At 36.2% G+C, this 21,162-nt stretch overlaps 1 protein-coding gene across 2 annotated transcripts in view; it reads right to left on the reverse strand.

The window, feature by feature from the left end:
• Window positions 1-8,944: 8,944 nt before the first annotated feature.
• The window catches only part of LOC139983541 (proline-rich transmembrane protein 1-like), a 47,506-nt gene continuing 35,288 nt past the window's right edge, over window positions 8,945-21,162 (reverse strand). The window contains exons 1-4 of one of the 2 annotated variants that reach the window (XM_071997167.1): window positions 18,379-18,815; window positions 14,670-14,767; window positions 12,466-12,606; window positions 8,946-11,803 (exon numbers count right to left, since the gene is read on the reverse strand). In XM_071997167.1, the coding sequence (XP_071853268.1) occupies window positions 11,609-11,803; window positions 12,466-12,606; window positions 14,670-14,767; window positions 18,379-18,385 (441 nt within the window). In that variant the 5' untranslated portion in view covers window positions 18,386-18,815 and the 3' untranslated portion in view covers window positions 8,946-11,608. Of the gene's footprint in view, window positions 11,804-12,465; window positions 12,607-14,669; window positions 14,768-18,378; window positions 18,816-21,162 lie in introns of those variants that run through there. The other variant, XM_071997168.1, reaches the window with a different exon arrangement.

A 21,162-nucleotide genomic window follows, 5' to 3' on the forward strand; every position in this document is an offset into this window, starting at 1 on the left:
CACTGTTTCCGAAACTACCTACTATCCGGTATGAGAATTTGTTACAACACTAGTGTGGCTTAGAATGGGACCATATTGACACTTTTTTTTCTTGCAAAAGTGATATAGATTGAACTCTATGTATATTAAAACTTTATCTCATGGTCTTGCTGGCTTGTAAATCTCTGACATTGCAACGAATATAATGCTTGTTTTAGTGTAGGTTGTGTAAATCTTGTCAACACATTTATGTCAAACAATAAGTTTAAGTTCCTGCAAACCCTTGTGAACCGCATGACCCTCTGAATGTGGCCTCCCACAAATAACTCATTACAATCAAATCCCTTCCACCTTCAGAGTGACGAGAACAAAAACGGCTTTTAAGGTATTCGATGGCGCTAGTTTGAAACAGGGTGTTTTTTTAATATAAAATAATTATATGGCTCTTAAAGGCATCCGTAGATGCACTTTCAGGAGAATAGCACCTCATCAGGCCACGTATTCAGTGGACGGTGGCTGCAAGCATGCCGGTCGCAGAGATGTCACCACCTCTGGCCAATGGCAAGGATTCACGCACGCCACCTAGTACGTTTCTGATCGATTTGACCGACCCTCTGCGCATCCTCCCGGGTTCTTTTGCGACAACAAGGGAGATATGGCACGGGATCCTAGGCCACAAAAAGCACCATACCTACAGCCAATGGTATTATCGCCAGAGGCCTGTCTTGAACCCTAGCCACGATTTACACGACCGACGAGGAATGAGTCTTTCGTCACCCTCTTAACCATATCGGCCATCACATCAGCTAGTAAATTATATGGTTGAATTAATATATCAAGACTTCAGCGTCGACTACAAAAAGAGAAAAAGAAATTTTAACGTGTATAACCATTGATGGAGTCGAACTCAGTATCATTAGGTTACCAGTCCACTGCTCTACCATCTGAGCCATTAGACGAGTCAACTTTTAACGAGCTTAAATTTGTATTATTGGTTGGATACAATCTATTGGTAACAGTGAAAGACACTGTCTTCAACCAAATCTCTATTCATCCTGTTTTACTCTCATTAGAACAACGGATCTGAATATCTTTATTAACAAGAAGCTCACGCTTCAATGTCATTGTTTACATTGCAGCAAGCAGGAAGAATGTCGTTTCCTCTCAAGACGTAAATATACAATAGGCTTATGCCCGATACTATCGATGACTTCGAAGCAGGCAGTAAAGAAAAACGGATTCCGTGAAATCTTCTTATTCACTAAAGGTTGCTTAAGATAATGCTCGCAAGAGGTTTCTTGCTGTAAGCTGTCTCCCTTTACAACTATATTCGATGCAGACGATTATGAACTGGGATTAAGCCTGAAATTTCAACAAATAGTACCTGTTCACATTTCAAGACCTTTTTGAATGAGGAAGGGACAATACTAATTAAGTCAAACACGTTAACTTGATGTGACTAATCTTATTTAGGGATCTGAATGGCTGGAAATAGCACGGTTAAATAGGATTCATAGGGTTTTGAGTTTATGCAAGTAGATTTGGGAAACACGGGGATCGGGAATTCGTCAACTACAAGACTTTGTTTAGTCCGCAGTGACTTGATGTGCTTATTGATCCTCTGAAACTGCGGCATTTGCGTGGATAGGTCGCCTCTGCCCCAAATGACTGTTCCACACATATACGGAAGTGTGTATTTAGCTTAATACAAACTATTACAACCTTCTTATTTTGATCTATTAGCAGCCAACTTGATCACGTCGTTTACAATTGTTGCATTTTGAAAGACTGAATGGTAATAAGGTTGAGACGGTGACGAGGACGGGGTTTGGGTGTTTTTATAGCTTTTATATGTGCAATACAAGTCAACATTATGACATGCATGGTCGACTACATCAACAGTTATAATCACTCATATAAAACATAATTTATAGGAGGCAATAGCATCCCTTTCATGGTCATAGATACCCTCCTTTCACCGCCGCCCATCCTTCCCATACCATTTGCCGGTACGTTACTGAACAATGAACATTGTATATTAGACCTCTATGACAATGAAATATTCAATTGCATTAGTTTTCGATGAACAGAATAAAGATAAAATTTCCTCCTTCTTCTGCTGATTTGAAAAGAGGTATTTGAGTCGCTTCTCATATAGAGTATGGTTTTGAAAATTAATCCAAAACGCATCCAGAACTCTGTTTTACTTTCACTTTATCACCTGACCAAATTTATTCATGCAATTTTATTTAAACGTGAAAAAAAACATCATGTTACAAAGTATTCTTTGAGCTGTTGTAAGTCTGAATCAAAAGGAAGGAATAAACCAATGAGAACATGTGAACTATAGAAACATTCTTTGTATTTCCTTGCTAGTCAAAGGAGGATTAGAGATTACGTTGATCCAAGAATTATACTCCACGAAATGGGAGGAATGCTAAAAGGGAAATCATTCTTGTAAGAAATTCCAACTTAAAATAAACATTCTATAAAATCATAAAAGAGCTTTACATGCTGCTTGATTCTTTCTATGGATCTAAAATTAACGACATTAGATCGAAAGAAAGTGAATGATACAACGGTGGCCCACCTTTTTTTCAATCTTTCAATCGCATGAACTCCGATTGGCAGATGCTCACTATTAAGGGATTCTCCCTAGCAGGGATTCTCCCATCGTGCGAATGAGTGAGGGTTAAACTAATGTACGTAACAATGGTACTAGGAACAGGTATAACATACTGGTGGGTAACAAGCAAATGTGTCACGCTCACTCCAATGCATGATAAGCAATTATTGGCTTGTGATCAACTTGAATCGTACTATTGTTCCACATTAGGTGACAAAGAAATAGAGAATTCTTGTAGCTAAGATTACAATTGAATTTTAACAGATAGTAGTATAATTTGCATATGTAAGACATGTTCCCGCTCGAAAAAAAAAACTTTCAAATCACTGAAATATTTATCCTAACACACTGATACAATCAGACAACACACGCACACAAATTATTTGTGTATAACGAATTTAATATTTTTTGTGTGTACTGTTTGAATGGGTAAATCTTTGATAAAATTACCGTCTCGTTTCAATCTGCCCGACGTTTCACTGAGTGACGTCACGCTTTAAATTGTTATCAGATACCGTATTTTCTTGAGTAACCTTTCAATGTGTTTCTGTCAGGATGTTTAGAATTTAACGCCAAAAGAAAAATGCAGTTTTCACATTACCACGCGTGATTGAAAAATCTGGTAGAAATGTTACCAGAAAATTTCACTTTCTGTCAAAGCCGACATAATTGTAGATAAACAAACTTTTATAATCAGAAAATCAGTTTTCAAATCTGGGCTTAATTTGACATAAGTTCGTTACGTAACTAACCTAGCTGTACATTTCGAAGCGGTTATAGATAGATCATCTATATAAAAAAAAAGGTTACAGCCAATTTTCACAGTAGTTAATAGAATACAGACGAGCTGTGTAGAAATATTTTTAACTGTTGGAATCAGCTCATGAAATCACCAAAAAAACCTGCTATAAGCAACCCGTCCGTGGTAGGATTTTATTTAGGTATTTTCAATTTTTTTCAAGCACGTTGTCACAAAATGCTTGAAAAACTTAATAAAATCCAGTCTAAAACATATATTTTTGTCGATATTTGTTTACGTTTTTATCTGCCCTCAGCTTAATCAAGTGTTGCTTCTGGAAAATTATGTTAGGGTCATTTTTAAAGGATTATTGTAACCTTGAAAATTGAGAAATATAGCACCATTTTGCATCTAAACTTCAAAAAAACTTTCAATAGGGAGGGGAAACCCTCTCCCCTAAAACTCTCCCCAGGACGACGATCACTATGTAAGTAGCATATCAATGAATAATGGCCCGGTCTAGGTGGAAAATGCCAGGGCCGGTTTTAAGACCCAGTCCGCCCCTGCACACCTGCCATATCACTTAAATATATATGTGTTAGTATGCTATCAATACTATTATGGTGCATGTGACTAAATCAACCTAAGTCTGTACTTCTGTCCATCCATAATTTAAAACTTTCCCAAAAAAAAAAAAAAAAAATCGTCCTGTGTTCAATCCTTGAACAAAAGTCTTTAGCAACGTCGGTTAAATCCTTAGCATGTACAGACTAAAAATAAATAATTAAAATAAAATATTCAAATTAACAAAGGCTTAAGATATCCAAAAGACAGTTCTTCATTAAAGGGGCACATTTTATTTGCCAGTAGGGCACATTTGCTATTTTGGAAAAAAAAGTGTGGGGTGGACGTCTCCCACTGCCCCGGCTCCTAACCCCTGTAAGAAAAGAATTAGTTAATGACCAGTTCCTACATTGGACTGTCTTGAACGGACTGCGCAGGAAAGCTTTGTCATTATATATATAAATATATCTCATAAAAACGTTATTCCGAAGTTTTTATAACACCACATTTAACGTTATAAAAACATATTCTAGAGGCTCTTTTAAAAATGTTATTATAACGTTTTGTGTTTGCTGAACATACAGATTGAACTTCAGTCAGGTTTAGCTTGCAAACTGCTCTTTTTCTGCATATGTAATGCCATGGCAAGTGACCGCTGTGAGGGGTTTCCTCTGTTAGTAGTACCGGGTTATACGGACACGTTGCTGTAGCAAGGCAGTAATAATCATGCTGGCTGACAGTGCTACTTTCTCCAAGGAATACTTTGCAGAGAAATGTATCCTTTCTTATAATTGATCCCATCTTGACTGGGCTACTCCCTCTGTTTGTTTGCAACGAATTTAGACTAGGCCTATAGTATAACCAAGTATAACACAGCAACTTACATACCTAATCCTGGGTCTCGCCTATGAAGGAGCATGTATGGGTTGATATTAGGTCTACGTATAATAATATCCCATGCTAAATTGAGAACAGTTCAAGTGACAAGTAACCTGTGCTGTAGTTATATGCAGATATTAATACATGATCACCTATACTCATTTTTCACGACTCTGGTTTCTTGATGTCGGCCTAAACCTTACTGCAAAATGATATTGATTGAGTAGAGAAACATGATTAGGAGGGCTACAGCCATGTGTTAAATAACACAGGACCAAACACAGAAACCTGAAATCCAGTTTAAGACAACTTTACAAATTATAATACATTTTTATCTTTTTAATTTTGGTATTTAGACTCCTCGGTCAAAATGGCACAATGCCAAGATTGTTTATTTTGGTAATAGTTTTGAAAATTCCTTCTTGAAACCTACAAACTTCCTCAAATCGGTTTTCATTTCCCAGCAGATACATAGCTTGTAGAATGGTCAGGATTTTTTTCAAAGGATGTTCTAACAGTAGAATCAAGCTAGCACAATGAATAAAGAAGACACGCAGTACTCACAGCCATAGACACCTTGGACGTTGTTAATGTCCACCAACATTCTTCCTTCACCGATTTCTCACTTCATCCGGAGACCAATCAGCAAGAAAGAGAACAAAAAACTCCACCTGTTGCAAACTTGCAGCCTACGTGGATGATAGAGCATATTCCATTCATGTAAAGGATGGAGAACCAACTGCAGAAAATCTAGATCCAGCAAAATGCCTGGGGCATTCCTTACTGCTAGGAACCAGAAAGGTATCCCTTTGGGTTGCATTTGTATGAAAGGCTTGCCTTAAGACCACCTGTACTGGAGTAGCCAGCTACAACTAAATAAGCAGAGTATGATCTCAAGTAAGTTTTAATTGCAATTGTTCCAACAATTGTACACTCAATAGCTGTACCAGTAAACACAAAGAGGTTTTTGGAGTAGAAACATATGCTGAGAATCCGAAAATACCATCAGTAAATCCTTTGAGAGTTCTTTCGAAGAATGATGATACTTGTAAGAAAGTTTACAGGATTTACCTTCAAAAACTACCTTTGAAAGTATACCCACTTGACCGGAACCTGAGATACTGGGAAAGGAAGCATAAGTTCGAATTGAGTGGAGAGCAAAGAAGATATAAGTATTCTCCCAAGTCAGGCCAGCAAAGGAAACTAGATTCAAGAAATACAGTTTCGTTGTTCTTTTGAAACTGCGGTTATAGCTCCTACCGATTTATTTCATATCATCTTTTTTTGAAATCTCAATATCTCCTGTTTTAAAGATTGTAACACATAGATGAAGTTTCTCTATTCATAGCTAGGAGTTAGTTCTTATCTCCTGTGCAGATAATAGAGAAGTTCTTCACAACATTTATTCTTCCCTGAAATCTAAGTTCCGAAATCTTCGATGGACCATTGTTTATACAGAGGTTTCCAAACCCAGAAATACAACCTCTCATCTGGTCAAACTGCAAGCATCACATTTCTGTGAAGTTTCTCGTAGCTATTGTACCGCATATAGGATGAGGAGTTCTCTCTAAAGCATAACGAGGAAGAGCTTCAGCAATCAGGATGTTTTTATTTGGTTGATCCAGTTGATGTTATCTAATCGTGGTTTCAGAGAAGATTTATTGTGGCGCCTTGCCACATTGGAAATTCCACCGGCTAACAAAGGATCAGAACAAATTACTAACCAATGATGAAGCAGAAAACACAAACAGGTAGCAAATGCTTGTATCAATGTTGAACGGGCAATTGGTCGTATGAAAAAATTCAAAATTTTGAAAGTCACTTTACCAATCTCAGTTATTAATTTGATATAAGACATCATAGTTGTTTGTGCTGCCCTGTCAAATCTACATCCGCCCCTCGTTTCTTGAATTGCTTAAGCCAATGTTAATAGGGAAATTTGATCTGCTTAGTAGGTTATCAGCCAATATTTTCTAATGTGCAATTGCTAGTTTTGAATAGGGATCTGAGTGTTCAGGGGGCATGTGCAAATTGCCGGGATATATGCTTGGTTTTACAAAAAGTTTGAAAGAGATGTTATGAACGGGGAGGTCTGCTCTTTTACGGAGTGTTCAACGTGGTGATCCTCGGGGATCTGTTTTGGGACCTCTTTTCTTCTTTGTTCATGTTGGTGTCACTTTTAATATTTGCAAGTTTGCTGATGATGACAAGCTTGATGACATCTCATATTCATCTAATTTGCAGGGCGATTTAAACAAGCTAGTTGCATGGTCGAAACTTGGCAAATATCCTTAAATGTTAGTCAGTGTAAAGTAGTCCATCTTGGGTCCATAATGATGATGAGCGTGATCTTGGTGTTATTATAATTATTTGTTTGAAGCCATCAAATCAGTGTAGCTGCCTCAAGGCAATCGGATACTCGGTTTAATCAAGCGTAACTCTCTCTTCATCGGAAAAGAAGTTGTTTGAACTTGAGCAAACAGTTAGTAACCCCACATCTTTAGTATGCTATACATGCTTGGAATTCTTTCTATGAAAGGATACATTTGTACTGGAGCAGGTTCAGAGGAGAGCTACTAGGATTATTTCAAACATTCGGTATCTCCCTTATGAAAGTCATTTTAAGAGCTCTTGGGCTAACAACACTTGAACAACACTATAGTACCAAACCAACATAAAATATAGACCTACGTACGCCAGGTCTTCTACGAATGAATTACAAAATAGATTCCGCTATGAATTACAAAATGTCAGAAAGGAACCTTCGAATGGAGTTTGTTTGAATAGAATATATGCTTTGTATATACACTACATACATAAATTATTAGAAGGGTTCTATAAGTGTATTTTACCATTGTTCTATATCATATTACAATTTCCTACGTTATACGTCCAGTTGTAAGACACAGTGATACGACATATACCATGACGTCACACATGGATGCATGTTAGGGTATATATAACTTGCATGGTTGTAACACATAACATAACATAACACAACATAACATAACAGAAGCCGAACACACTATAATATCTCGAGATAGGTTTAGTGGCTGAATGTCTTTCGTGTAAAAATAGAAAAAAAAATGCGGTAAACAGAGGTTTCCATTAGCCTGTAGGGAGAGGTCGGCAAACAGGAAGAACGTTGAGAGGCGGACGAACCTTTCCTCAAATAGCCTAGCTATTAAGTTAATAGAAATGTCTCAGTTAGCTACTACTAACTCCATTGGGCCTATTTCCCGACCCTCTGTCTCTACAACCCTGACACCTATCCCTCTATGTGGAGATTATGCTCAGACATGTATGCATGTGTACACATGGTAGTTCTGCCGTCATTAAGTTAACTATGTACAGATCCTCGGCGGTTCCCAAAAGGTAGTCAAATCTTTCATATATTTCGTCATTAGACAAGTTTCCGAAGTAATTTGTCATCCTTGACTGATCATCTACATTAAAAGCATGATTTTTTCCAAAGAGGTTAGATGGTGGGGGAGGGAGGGGTGTGACGTTTATATTCAATGCTTGTGATGTAATTATTTGAACTAAAATGAAGTTGTGTGGCATCGTAATGTTTAATGGCAAACTATTAACGGATAGTTCACTTATGATGTTTACAACAATTTGCAGTTATCTGTGTGTACTTTTCTGAGTACTGCCCAGACCTTTATAGCCAGGAATTCCAAGTTGGGTGGAGAGTGGGACGGGGAGGGGACAGCAACAGTTCAAGAAAGGCGAAAAAAATATACATTTCCTTGTAAAGTTTTGTAGCCTAACTGTAGGATATATGAATATAAAATATGTACTATAGGCACTCTCTCTTGATGGGTTATCTTTTCCAAAGTTTACACAAACAACCGACAGTATGGGTGTATGTAGGTATGTGTGTAGGTATGTATGTATGGGTGCATGTACGTGTGTGAATGTGTGTGTGTGTGTGCGTGTGTGTGTATGTGTTTTGAATAAAAAGGCTACTAAGAAAGGATGTTATATTCGCGAAATATATGATTGAGCCACGCCTGTGGATCTGCAGACTAATTGTAATAGACGTGTAGGCTGCGGTAGGCTGCGGTTGCTGTATGCAGAAACTTAGCTTTGCAAATAAATGTTTCTATCATGGCAGGTTAGGCAAATGAATCAATGTCACAAACTGAATAATTAATTAATATATATTGCTGAGATGGAAAAAAATCTTATTTATGAGCTTGTTTTTTGTACGTTCTTCTTACTTGACCTCGGTAGGTCGGAGAGAGCATCGGTAGTCTTAATAAAGAAAGCAAACCTGCTATTATGACAGGTTAGACAAATGAATCAAAGTCACAAACTTGATTAGTAAATAATATATATTGCTGAGATGAAGGATTTTTTTGTTTTTTGTTTTCAGTACGTACTTTTTTACTTGAGTTTAGTAGGTCGGTAACGTAATGTCGGTCCCCGTGAACCGACAAACCTAACAACTACAAAATAACTCAATTGACTGACAAACGCAAAGAGAACTGCACCACGTAAATTGCATTCTTGGTCTGCTTGGAACGTAGCACGCTTGGCTTTTATATAGAATGAATAAAATAACATGCAAATTTATATATTAACATATATAAAGCAAAAGATCCTTATCAATGGAATATTCGTATTCAAAAGGTGAGAGCATCGGTAGTCTTCATGAAGAAAGCAAAACTGAAACTAACATTCGCGACAGTACGGAACTGACAAACATCAACTGTGCTAATTGGTATGTAAAGACGATTAGCATACAATGTTGACATACAACGTTAGGATACAATGTTAGCATACAATGTTAGCATACAATGTTGACATACAATGTTAGCATATATACAGCAAAAGATCCTTATCAATGGAATATTCGTATTCAAAAGGTGAGAGCATCGGTAGTCTTAATGAAGAAAGCAAAACTGAAACTAACATTCGCTACAGTACGGAACTGACAGACATCAACTGAGTTAATTGGTATGCAAATACGATTAGCATACAAGGTTGACATACAACGTTAGCATACAAGGTTGGCATATAACGTTAGTATACAAGGTTGAAACTATTCAAAGGTATAGCCTATGTAATCATGGTCGTAATATGAAAAACGTAGTTTTTCTTTTCGTTTTGTGCTTCCTTCTTAAATCAACTTCCTCATTTACTTCTCAGAAAACGCTGTTATAACAAAAATTAAACAAACTAAAGAAGCAACAGTACATCACACTGTGAAACATAAAAAAAAACTAAATACTAATAGAATAAACTCGAATCCTAATCATTTGTCAATTATCATGCAAAAACACACACCTCATACACACAGATTCAAACCATGTAATTATCGACATTGGATGCAAAAGGTCATATTTGTTAACGATATATTTAACCCTAATGGTAACTTTCTACCTGTGGAGAGACATCTATATAGAAATTCTCTGTAATTAGTATTCACTCTCTGGAATATCATGGCTTAGTAAATCTAGTTTAGTCATCTTGGAAATTGGTCTTTGATCAAATTAATTACAAACCTTTGTAATCCTGTTAATAGTTTTAACAATGTTCTATTTTCTGGCTGTGTTTTCGAAAGTTAATCTATCTACGATCGTTTACTCCAGTCATCGTGTCATCCATAACGTAAATTTTACTTGAAGTTTTCGGAAACAACTTATCCTTACAAGAGAAATGTTGAATGTTTACTGCTTTATTCCTTTTAATTGTTGTTGTTCCATTGACGTTCCTGTTCGATGGTTTCAGTATCGTCTGTTCCACATAAACATTCACACAGACAGATAAATACATATTTCAATGTTAAGCAAATAAAGGAACTCACATCAGTGAAGGTAGCATGGATTATTAAAAACATCATTTTTCTTTACAAAAATATGTATTTAAAAGAAATATGTTGGACTGTAACTGAGAAAAGGATTGGCTTCCTTGGTTTAACTTGCCTTATTTTTCTATTCAGCTGATGTTGACTTAAACAAATGTTAAAGTCTTACTTCCATTATTTTGCTCTGCCATCAAGTACAAATGAATATTTCTTTCAATATTGACTTTTCGTTGTATGAACAACAAAGAGCAAAATAATCCACTCATATGATACAGAAAACGCTGTAATAATAACAAAGTTAGAGAAATACAAAGGCAACTACATCATAAAGTAAAAAAGAGAGATAAAATACTAAATAAACTTGAACTATATAATTAGTATAGACCAAGTCATTTTGAACACTGTTTCCAGACCGACCACAGTACACTTCGGTACATAACCACGGTACGAAGGGAATTCGATGACTTCAGTCATATAAAAATTATTAGAATGGTGTGCGTCTGTTTTTGTTCTCAAGTTGCGTATATGAAATGATAGCGGTTTATAGGAAAACGACTTAAGATATTGTGTACATAGGGAAGTCGTTAGAATGAAGTACATGGTTGCGGATAAATTTGTAGGGGATTCTGGAAGACATCCTGTTCGAAAATAGAGTAATATTATGTTTTACCCTTCAGGGGCCCATGTGTATAGAGTTGATCAAATGAGTTAAGACCGATTACTATATTATCTAAGGACACTCAGTTATAATGGTAAAAGAAATCATTGACACCAAATAATAGAAATATCGATATTTGAAAAGATCGTCAAAAAGATAACCTGGTTCATATTCAGTCTAACTACTTTGAATCAACAAAATTATTTTAAATTAACTTTAATCATTCGGTCTGCTTTAAGAAACAAATATGTAACATCTGAGTAGTATATTTTTTAAAAAAATGAAAAGAGAAAGAGAGAGAAAAAAGAGCGAATAATGAGATATTCTTTGTCTTTCCATACGTCTCCATCAATTGTAGCCGTCGAAACGGTCGGCGAAGTTGGCGGCGGCGGCAGCGGCAGTGGCGATGAATATAATTATAAATATCACGACAACAACGATCAAAATAATACCGATACCAAGGGAGATCAACGACCACAACTTAGCGCTTGCAGAGGCTTGCTCGGCACCTTGTATGTCACCACTACTGAAAAGGCTTTTCACCTTGACAAGAAATAAACATGGAAAGATGTAAATAGACATTTTATCACTTGAAATGGAAGACGGGTATAGCTGACACTGAGATATGATATACCTGCGTATACCTGCCCACACGTACTGTAATGGATATGCTTGGTGTCATTAACATCGCACACATCATCAACATCACATGAGAACATGTACCTTCTCCCTCCTCAAAACTGTATGGTAGATGCCTTACATATATAACACACGCACGCACAAATGATGACACCATACTATTCGCCGGCGGATTAATATATACGGGGATCATATGGGATAATACTACTATTGAATTGGTAATAAAGAGTTATGCATAATTAACAAAGGTTTAATGAAGTTTTTATTTTTTGGTGGGGAGGGGAGGGAGTTGGGGGAGGGGTTGGGAACGGTAGGGGGGAGGGATAGGAGGGTCTGACCTTTTAAGACATTCTCATGTTAAAGATGACAACTACAGATGTGTCAGTGATACCTCCCGAGAGGGCAGTAAAATGTTTAGGCATGGGTGACCATTTTGTCCCCTAGCATATTTAGGTGCAACACTGAAGATATTTAATGTAGGAAACCAAAATTAGGGTTATAAATCTGATCATACTGTACTAGCCAGGAATATGCTAGAATGGCAATGATCCTCATAAAATACTTACTTTAGTTGCAAATACAATAGCCACGATACCAGTAGGCCAGAAACAGCAAATGGTGACCAGAATTGCAAATACCAAGTAGTCATTAGGTTGTACCTGGGTTGTACGAACAATTGTATCGGGAGCAGGCTGCAGGCTGTTGTACTATATACGGGAAATATAGCAAGATTAGCAACTTTGCAATGCAAACTATAAATGTAACAAATCACATCGTGGTATTATCGGCCATTATTATATTATAACAGTTTCATGTCTTTAAGAGTGTTAAGATGTCATAACTAACCAATGTTGAGTAATATTGGTATGATGTCACGCACACACACTCCACCAGATTCCAGCTCGCTTTAAACGACACCATGGCCACATTCTTCCATGTTCAAATCCTGTACCTGCCCGTGTTATGCTGGTATGGAGTAAGAAAATGCCAATCAAACGGAGCTTCATTTATAACTTTAGTGAGCCAAGGACTATAATAACGCAAACTTTATAACTGTGTATAGGTTGCAATCCCGTTGTTGTTGTTTTTAAAGGAGAGCCAAAGGTTCCATTGTAGTGATCATATTATACTGGTCAATTTTGTTTACTTACCCCATCTAATAAGCCTCTGGCTAGAGTAATCCAGATTGCATTGATGGAATTTTTGATCAGTAGCACTTTATAAAGTTTCTATACACATGCTAATTAGGGTACTATTGAAAGTACCTAGGCTGGTATATAAGGTGATATGGTCACTCACTCTCTTCTCCACATGGTCTGCAGACAGTTAAGATACTGATAACAGTTATACATATCCCGGCCTTATCATGTGTAGTATCTGTTCCCTTAAGAGGGGAATGGTGGTGCACACCCGAAGATCATACAGTCACAGTCCCGATGCAAGAGGACTGGGGTTGAGAGCGGATCAGTCTTTCGGTAGTTTGGTTTTCGTGCCCAGGTTCTTCCTGTGCGACTTTTTCTTAAAAAGTAGTTATACATATCTTTTACCTTAGACATTGCAGTTACTCAGGGTATGTTCACCCTGTGATTATCTAATTAAGAGAGTGGTTATAGGACAGGGTGGATATTACATTCATATTTGTATTGCCTTACTTATTAGGAGTAATTGAGTGTCTAGTGTGCATCATATTTATTCGGTAGATCTACCTCGCCTTAGCGCTATAGTTGCGAAGCCATTATATTTTGACCATATACAGCTCACACGTTTATGCCATTTACCGGTTACTGGAGAGTTGGAGTTCGTCAATTGAAATAGTCAGAGGGGCGACTGGGTCGTCGGAGGATCATTGAGAACATAGTTGTCGAGAGTAAGTATAACCAGGGAGTTCCATAACAACTCCCTGGTATAACCTAAAACTATATTTTACCTCTTCACCATGATTGCGGAAAACTGCATTGAGATGTCAAGTGTTGTGTGGGAATGTCTACATAAATATCAGCATTTAATAGTATAACAGAAGTATGGCGACTTGCGTGAGTATTGGCTAGTAATATTTGAACCCAACATGCCGAAAACAGAGAAGGAGAAGAAAAGACATAAACCTTAATGTGTATATATATATATTCAAGAGTATCGTAACAGTAGCACGCCTATATGTTACAAAAAATGCGCCAATATGTTCAACGTATCTCACATATATGTTCAAATGTATTGCGCTTATTATGATGAAAGTATTTCATCAAGATAAGTAGACTATCACGGCAATATGTTTAAAGGTATGGCGCCTATAGGTTCCAAACTATCTCTTTCTCTTTTCTGTCTTCGACATGTCAATTGATATCATGCCTAAGTGTAACTCCTATTGGATATATAATACGCTAAAGTTGACATTCTAATGTAACATTGACATCTCATTTCAGGTTCGATTGTACAAAACGTTATGCTCTCCGTTGTTTCCTTTGTTAATTACGCTGGCTTGAAAAGCTGGTAAAGAACTTTGAAAAACTCTATTTAAACAAGCTGATGTCGTCAACGTAATTATAAAGCTGTGGAAATAATAAGTTTTGCACAATGAAATAAATGGGTCGATATATTGTGATGTGGATTGCAAATATGCTGTGATCATGTTTAATAATATTGCTAATAACAAACGTTAGAACATCTGTCTCTGAATATTTCTTTGAGAGATACAATTAAAAAATAAGAATATTTTCATTGCTTGTAGCGCTGCCTACATTTTCTCCATAGTTATCATCAGTCCTATACGTACCACTGTAAATTGCTGTGGCTGTTGTTGAGCCGGGTAACCTTGTTGAGGTGGATAACCTTGTTGAGGCGGATAACCTTGTTGAGGCGGATAACCTTGATCTGGAAGTAATAAAGTTGAGTGGTAACGTCGTTTCCGTGCATGCATTTGTTAACCAAAGTGTCAAAGACATCTTTCCTCGTGTATTGGAATACATCAAAATTATGACAACTGCTTTACCATGTTCCAAAGTTCATCTTTGCAGCAAGTGGATGCGAACAGACAACTACTATGGGTGATTGACAAATAATTGAAGTTAAACGCTTCACATCAACTTTGGATGATATTGATGATTTTCACTCACTCATGACGTCACTTTGTTTCTGGTTTTGATATTTTGAAACATATGGAGTAAAAAAAAATAATGGATATATTTTCTAGTTTATAATTAGAAAAATAATAAATTGACATTAATTGTCCCAGAGCCCGACCTTGCTATCCACGCCCAGCTTACACGTGGCCCATGTAAGCTAAGATATATAATGATTTTCGAGTTGGTTTGCATCATGTTTGATCTCTAGAGTAAGGCAAAATATGTCACCAAAAACAGAACTAGTATTGTTCGATATAGGTGTCAAACGCCTACAGTGAAATTACGACCTTCCTTACCGGTTTCGAACCTCTGGACATACAATTGTTGGTTAGGGTGTCCGCGTACAAAGCGGGAGGCCGGGGGTTCGAATCCCGGTGGAGGCTGGAAGTTTTTCACTGTTCTAGATTTTCCTTCTCATTACGTTTTCATTTATATATATATATATATATATATATATATATATATATATATATATATATATATATATATATATATATATATATATATATATATATATATATAGAGTAGGTTGGCGTCTATCTTGACGCAGAGTGCTCTATGTCCATTGGACAGAGTGGAATATATGTTGATTGCAGTTGTCTGACGATCGCTATAACGCGTGAAACTCCGAGTTACAACTACTAGTGTTCCACTAGTCTCATCTAGTATCTAGTAAATGAAAATTGTAATGAGTTGCTATATATATATATATATATATATATATATATATATATGTTTATATATATATATATACATATATATATATATATATATATATGTATATATTTATATACACATTATTTTATATATATATACACAAATATATATACAAATAATATATAAATATATATGCTTTTCAATACTTAAAGCGCTAATGACTTTACTCAAAGAGTTAATTTTCATGTGTTTTAAACCGTTACAAGACATTGCTATCAGTTAATAACACTGTTATTTTATTTCTAAATGGACCCTTTAAACACATCAGATAAAGTAGCACAGCAGATAGCACAGCAGCACAGCAGCACAGCACAGCAGCTTTAAACAAAGTAGCACAGCAGCTTTAAACACAGCAGATAAAGAGGCACATCAGATAAAGTAGCTGTAATACTAAGTCTAGCAAAGGAACCATTAGATCAGTTCTTTACCAAATACTCGATAGGAAATCAAAATTATTTGATGGTATCAAATAACACTTTCTCAATATAAAGACAAAAACGGTATTTAATGTCATTCAAGGATGCTAGTCGTGTTGGAATTAATGTCGTACTTTGAGCTATCTTGTTTCATGAACACTATTACTTTCGATCAAATGAATTAACTTGTTTTTTCCTATGTCAATCAGTATTGACACAATTCACCATACCAAGGACGGTACTAATTAAGTCAAATACGTAGAACCAGCCAGAAACAGATTATCACAACTCACAGGCATATGCTTTTCACCCATCTTTCTCCTACTCAATTGGTCTCATAGTATGAAGAAATTGATGGTGTATTCTTGAAATAACCAACACGAATGGTTATTGGCCTGCGTGATTTCCAAGCTAATGTGACATAGTCCAAATATGTTAAGAACCACTAGGCCTACAGTGCCTTTCCATATCAAACCAATTGTTTGCTTTGCCTTCCTTTCCCTGTTTACAGTGTGGGGTTTATTAGAAACACTTCAGCAATAAAAAATCACATGTGTGTGCTTGCTTTAGACACATTTCATATACATCTGTCATATACACTGTCGCGCAAAACAATGATTAAGATATGTAAATGAGGTTGCATGTATAAAATCAATTCTACAGGCGTGTTAATGGTGCATTGAATGTCTCGAAGAGAGGAAAAAAGCCCAAGGAAGTGGTTTAGTTTGTATATACTATAATTATGCATATAAGGAATCATTCAGTTATAACTTCCTTTTCAATTCTAGGATTCATAAGAGGAAACAAAGTCGACCTCTTGTACATAATATCCGGTAAACAAGGTTAGCGTTTCACTCCAAAATCGGTGTTTTTCAAGACCGGAGATTACATACTGACGATCAAACATATTGTTCCGTGTTAGAAACTAAATGCAGTGTTACTTATTGTTACGACCAAAAAGGCGACACAAAATTCACTCAAAAACTAACTTTCCTTGAATATTCTTGCAATAATCATTCCACCGTTTTTCAATATTAAAGTATAGTCTATCTGTAATTTGTATCGCTATCATCCTACCCCTAGGCTAGGCTCGGTAGCCTGATGATGCCAATACTTGTTCTTTAGCCAACCTCGCCCATCCCGTTTAGTATAATATATATATAATTTGTTATGTTACAAAATGTATGTGTACGTGATTTGGCAACGCCCAACGTGATACACGTACAGTACTGCGTTAACAGTCAATGTGATGTACTGTACTGTGAAAAGATTGACTATGCATTGGTAATCTTACGATATGAGTTTTCAGTGTAAAATCAATTATTAAAACATGCAATAGACATATTAATATAGTCATGATTGTTATACAATAGGAAATTTGAAAGATACAACCAAATTTTACCCAAAAAGAATCACCCAACAAGCTGTGACATACTGTAATTATCAATATTTTCAGATTGACTGTTTTGAACTAGGATGACATGCTTTCACACTAATACAATTTTAATCAACGAGAATGTATTCATATTATAATGATACATTCACTTCTAAGGTGGATAATTGACGTCAAATGTTCGAACGAATGAGTCAGTTGTGGTGGCAGAAGAGAGTTTATGTATCTAGACTTCAAATAATGCTAGAATTGTATCCCTGAACTAATTGGCTAGATAACAAGGGCGTCTGGGGTGTGCCACCATGAAATGAAAACTGCTAAAACGATTGCATTGACGGAGTCTCCATACGTGCCTGTATATGCTTAGCACAAGATATTGCAATATAGACCTAACGGATAATTTAATCATACGCACTTACTTATTGTTGCAACTACTTATAATATACTAAGATAGTTGAAAATAAAGAGAAGTGCTCTTTAATTACCTCAATATGTCGTTAAACCATTCATACAAATACACTGTCATTAAACAATACATACAAATACACCTGTAGTTAAAGCCATACCTACAAATACACATGTAGTTAAGCCATACATACTAATACACTGTAGTTAAGCCATACCTGGTACAAAATACACATACACTGTAGTTAAGCCATACTTTTCAAAGAAAAGTCACCCAGGAAAACCTGGGCACTATGTATCATATGTAAATAAGTACACTTTGTGTCTTCAGCTATTATATACAGTCTTGCGATATTATATTCATAAAGGAGTTCAAATTAACTACTTTTATCAACGTCTTCACTATCTCTGTTCTATTTACAAACTTACCAGTCATAATGAATAATGTCCTCGCATTCAGTAGAACCTGCCAATTGGTGAGAACCGAGCTTACGTTGCGAGTGTGTAATAGTAATGTAACATACAACCGGGGTACACGCTATCGTTATCTGAAAGCACCCTTGCAATAAAACCCGAAAGCAGAAAAGCATTTGTCTTGGGAAACTGATGCTTCAGTTTGAGAAGACGTTATTGTAGTTGTCTTAAGAAATTGTCATGATTGTGCAATAAGGTTGTAGTTTTTGCATACGACGTGACTGAATTCCATCTGGCTTCGTGACATATGGTATTATTTTTCACTTTGGAAAACTGCTGAGTTATTGCAGTTGCATTAAGATATTGTCATTTGCAATAAGGTTGTAGTTTTGGCTCAGTATTTTTGTTTAACTTTTGCCGGTTTATTCAGCAGGGTAAATAGGAAAAAGAAGAACGATGCAAAAGGGAAAAATTTACAGTTTGGTGAACAAAAAAGAAAGTTCATGTCGCCTCTTCCTATTTTTGTTTATATTAATGATGACATGTATGATCATCGATTTAGAAGAGACTAACTCCATGGTATAAGGACTATGACGATTTACCCATAACAGTAAACCACACCTCCCCCTAACCTCACCCCCACAACAACAAAAACTGTAAAAGTATAAACATTGTAGTTTCTCTTTGTTGGTAAAAGTATTTAATCGGAAAGATATTTTTACATTCTGATGTGATAAGTGTGGTATAACGTTACAAATCTTAACATAACAATTTTGCACTCTCTTCCATTAAAAAAAAAGCAAAATTCTCAAAACAAGTCTGATAATTTTGAATTTTTGAATGTTTTTGTTAAACTCCATGAAGGATGATGTTTTGTCTACATCAGAATTCAGAGGAGGTTGAATCTTGTCACAGTGTCACAGAATCTTGTACAGTACACTACACCATTAACATGTTTAAGGTTCAATGTTTCATTGTATGTCATCTTAAACCGCGTGCAGCCCTCTGAAAAAAAGTTAACTTTCCGTTGCTTGTAAGTGAAGTTTTCTACTTGTCGCTACAAAATGCAGACAGTATATGAAACGTGAGACCTTGTTACCGTTTCATCTGGACCTGATCTGGTCCATCGCTGATATGTACATTGTGTTGTGGGTATTGACCATAGCTGCATGTATTGACTGTACACTAGTGTCTAATTACCGACGGTAGCAAGCTGTGTGTGTAATTTTGGGGATCGATTGTGGTTGAAACACCTCTGTTCGAAACTAGGTCAGATTACCGGCATCAGACGTTTCTTTGTGCGCGAGTCTTCACCCCCTTTAATGGGTTGTTGACCCATTTTGTTCGTGGACTTTTTGTTCCTTAACAAAGTTTCATTCATTAGACATGAAATAAAAAAAGTCCAAGAACAATAAAGAACAATGTAAACTGATAGAACTGTACACTGCAAAATGTTGTGTCTTTGGAAATATTTGTATCATAAACCCGTGTTTAGTCAAGGTGACAAGCCTTTTGAATTACACTAGTATAGACTGCAGTTAAAATTGAAACTGACACTGCAAGTGTGCTAATTGGTACTTGTACATGTTATATTTAGTTTCAGTTGCAGGTACAGAGCAAATGTTATTGTATTATAATATTTAAAGCACAACCAAAATGATACCAATCTCTGTTTGTGCACTCAAAAGTGTAAATTAAAATGATAATGACATTGAAGGTGGAAAGTGTCTGGTGGCACACATGTACAAGTGTTGAATACGTAGCCCTTAATCATCCAATTGATATATCTACAGTGTAGAACCCTGACGCCTCATTGCTATCTTGATTTTGGACGGTCACCAATAATTCAGACGAAAAAAACTTGCTGATACTGTATTTGTGGAAAGCAAGTGGAACATATATTCAAGAGCATCATATAAGGTACTTTAAAATTTGCAAAGTATAACATCATTTTGCAACTGAACGTCTCAAAAGGGGGCCCATCCTCCACTTGGACCACTTCCCCTGGCCACATGAGAAAGCAATAAGATAGCTGTAAAAAAGTTGTAAGCAACAAATGTTAACCGTATTTTTCCGAAACGACTCAGTGTTATTCAGTGACATCAAGCTAGCCCGTAATGGCATCGCATGATATACTAGACAGTCATAGTTTCCAAAGTTAAAGCTCCTTAGTAAGTATATGGTGTATAATTATTATATGTTTTGGATGTTGATAAACAGGGCCTGGAAACCGACCGAGCAGTTCTTAATAGACCGACGAGTGTTACATTTGTGCAATGATAGACCTGCATTGTATTTGTTAGATTAATCGTTCATTAGACCTTCGTAGTCCACCGTATGTTCGTAAAACTAAGCGAGGATACAGTATATTTAACATGCTGTTCAATTTGACCAATCAGTGTCCAGGACTCTGGGTATTCTATGTCACGTCCGGAACAGACGTGAGTCGTGAAAATCGGTTAATCTGTGATGGTTTTAGTCTAAATTTCTTTGTTTTTATTACAGGCGCATGCTAGCTAGAGTGCTGTTCATAAATATAGCCTAGCTACTTTAAAGGACCAAAAACCGAACTGGCTTATTCGTGACCGAAATAACTTTAAATTGGTTACAGTAACAAAGACAACTAACTTTCACCTTCACCGGCACTACAATGACACGTATTTGTATTTGTATATATATATATATATATATATATATATATATATATATATATATATATACATGGCCTTTCCGTTCAACAATCAGCTTGTCGTCGCACAAGGTGTTAATCCGGCAAAATGATAACCTTCCATTTTAATT

Source organism: Apostichopus japonicus, chromosome 16 (assembly GCF_037975245.1).
Source record: "Apostichopus japonicus isolate 1M-3 chromosome 16, ASM3797524v1, whole genome shotgun sequence".
Taxonomy (NCBI): Eukaryota; Metazoa; Echinodermata; class Holothuroidea; order Aspidochirotida; family Stichopodidae; genus Apostichopus; species Apostichopus japonicus.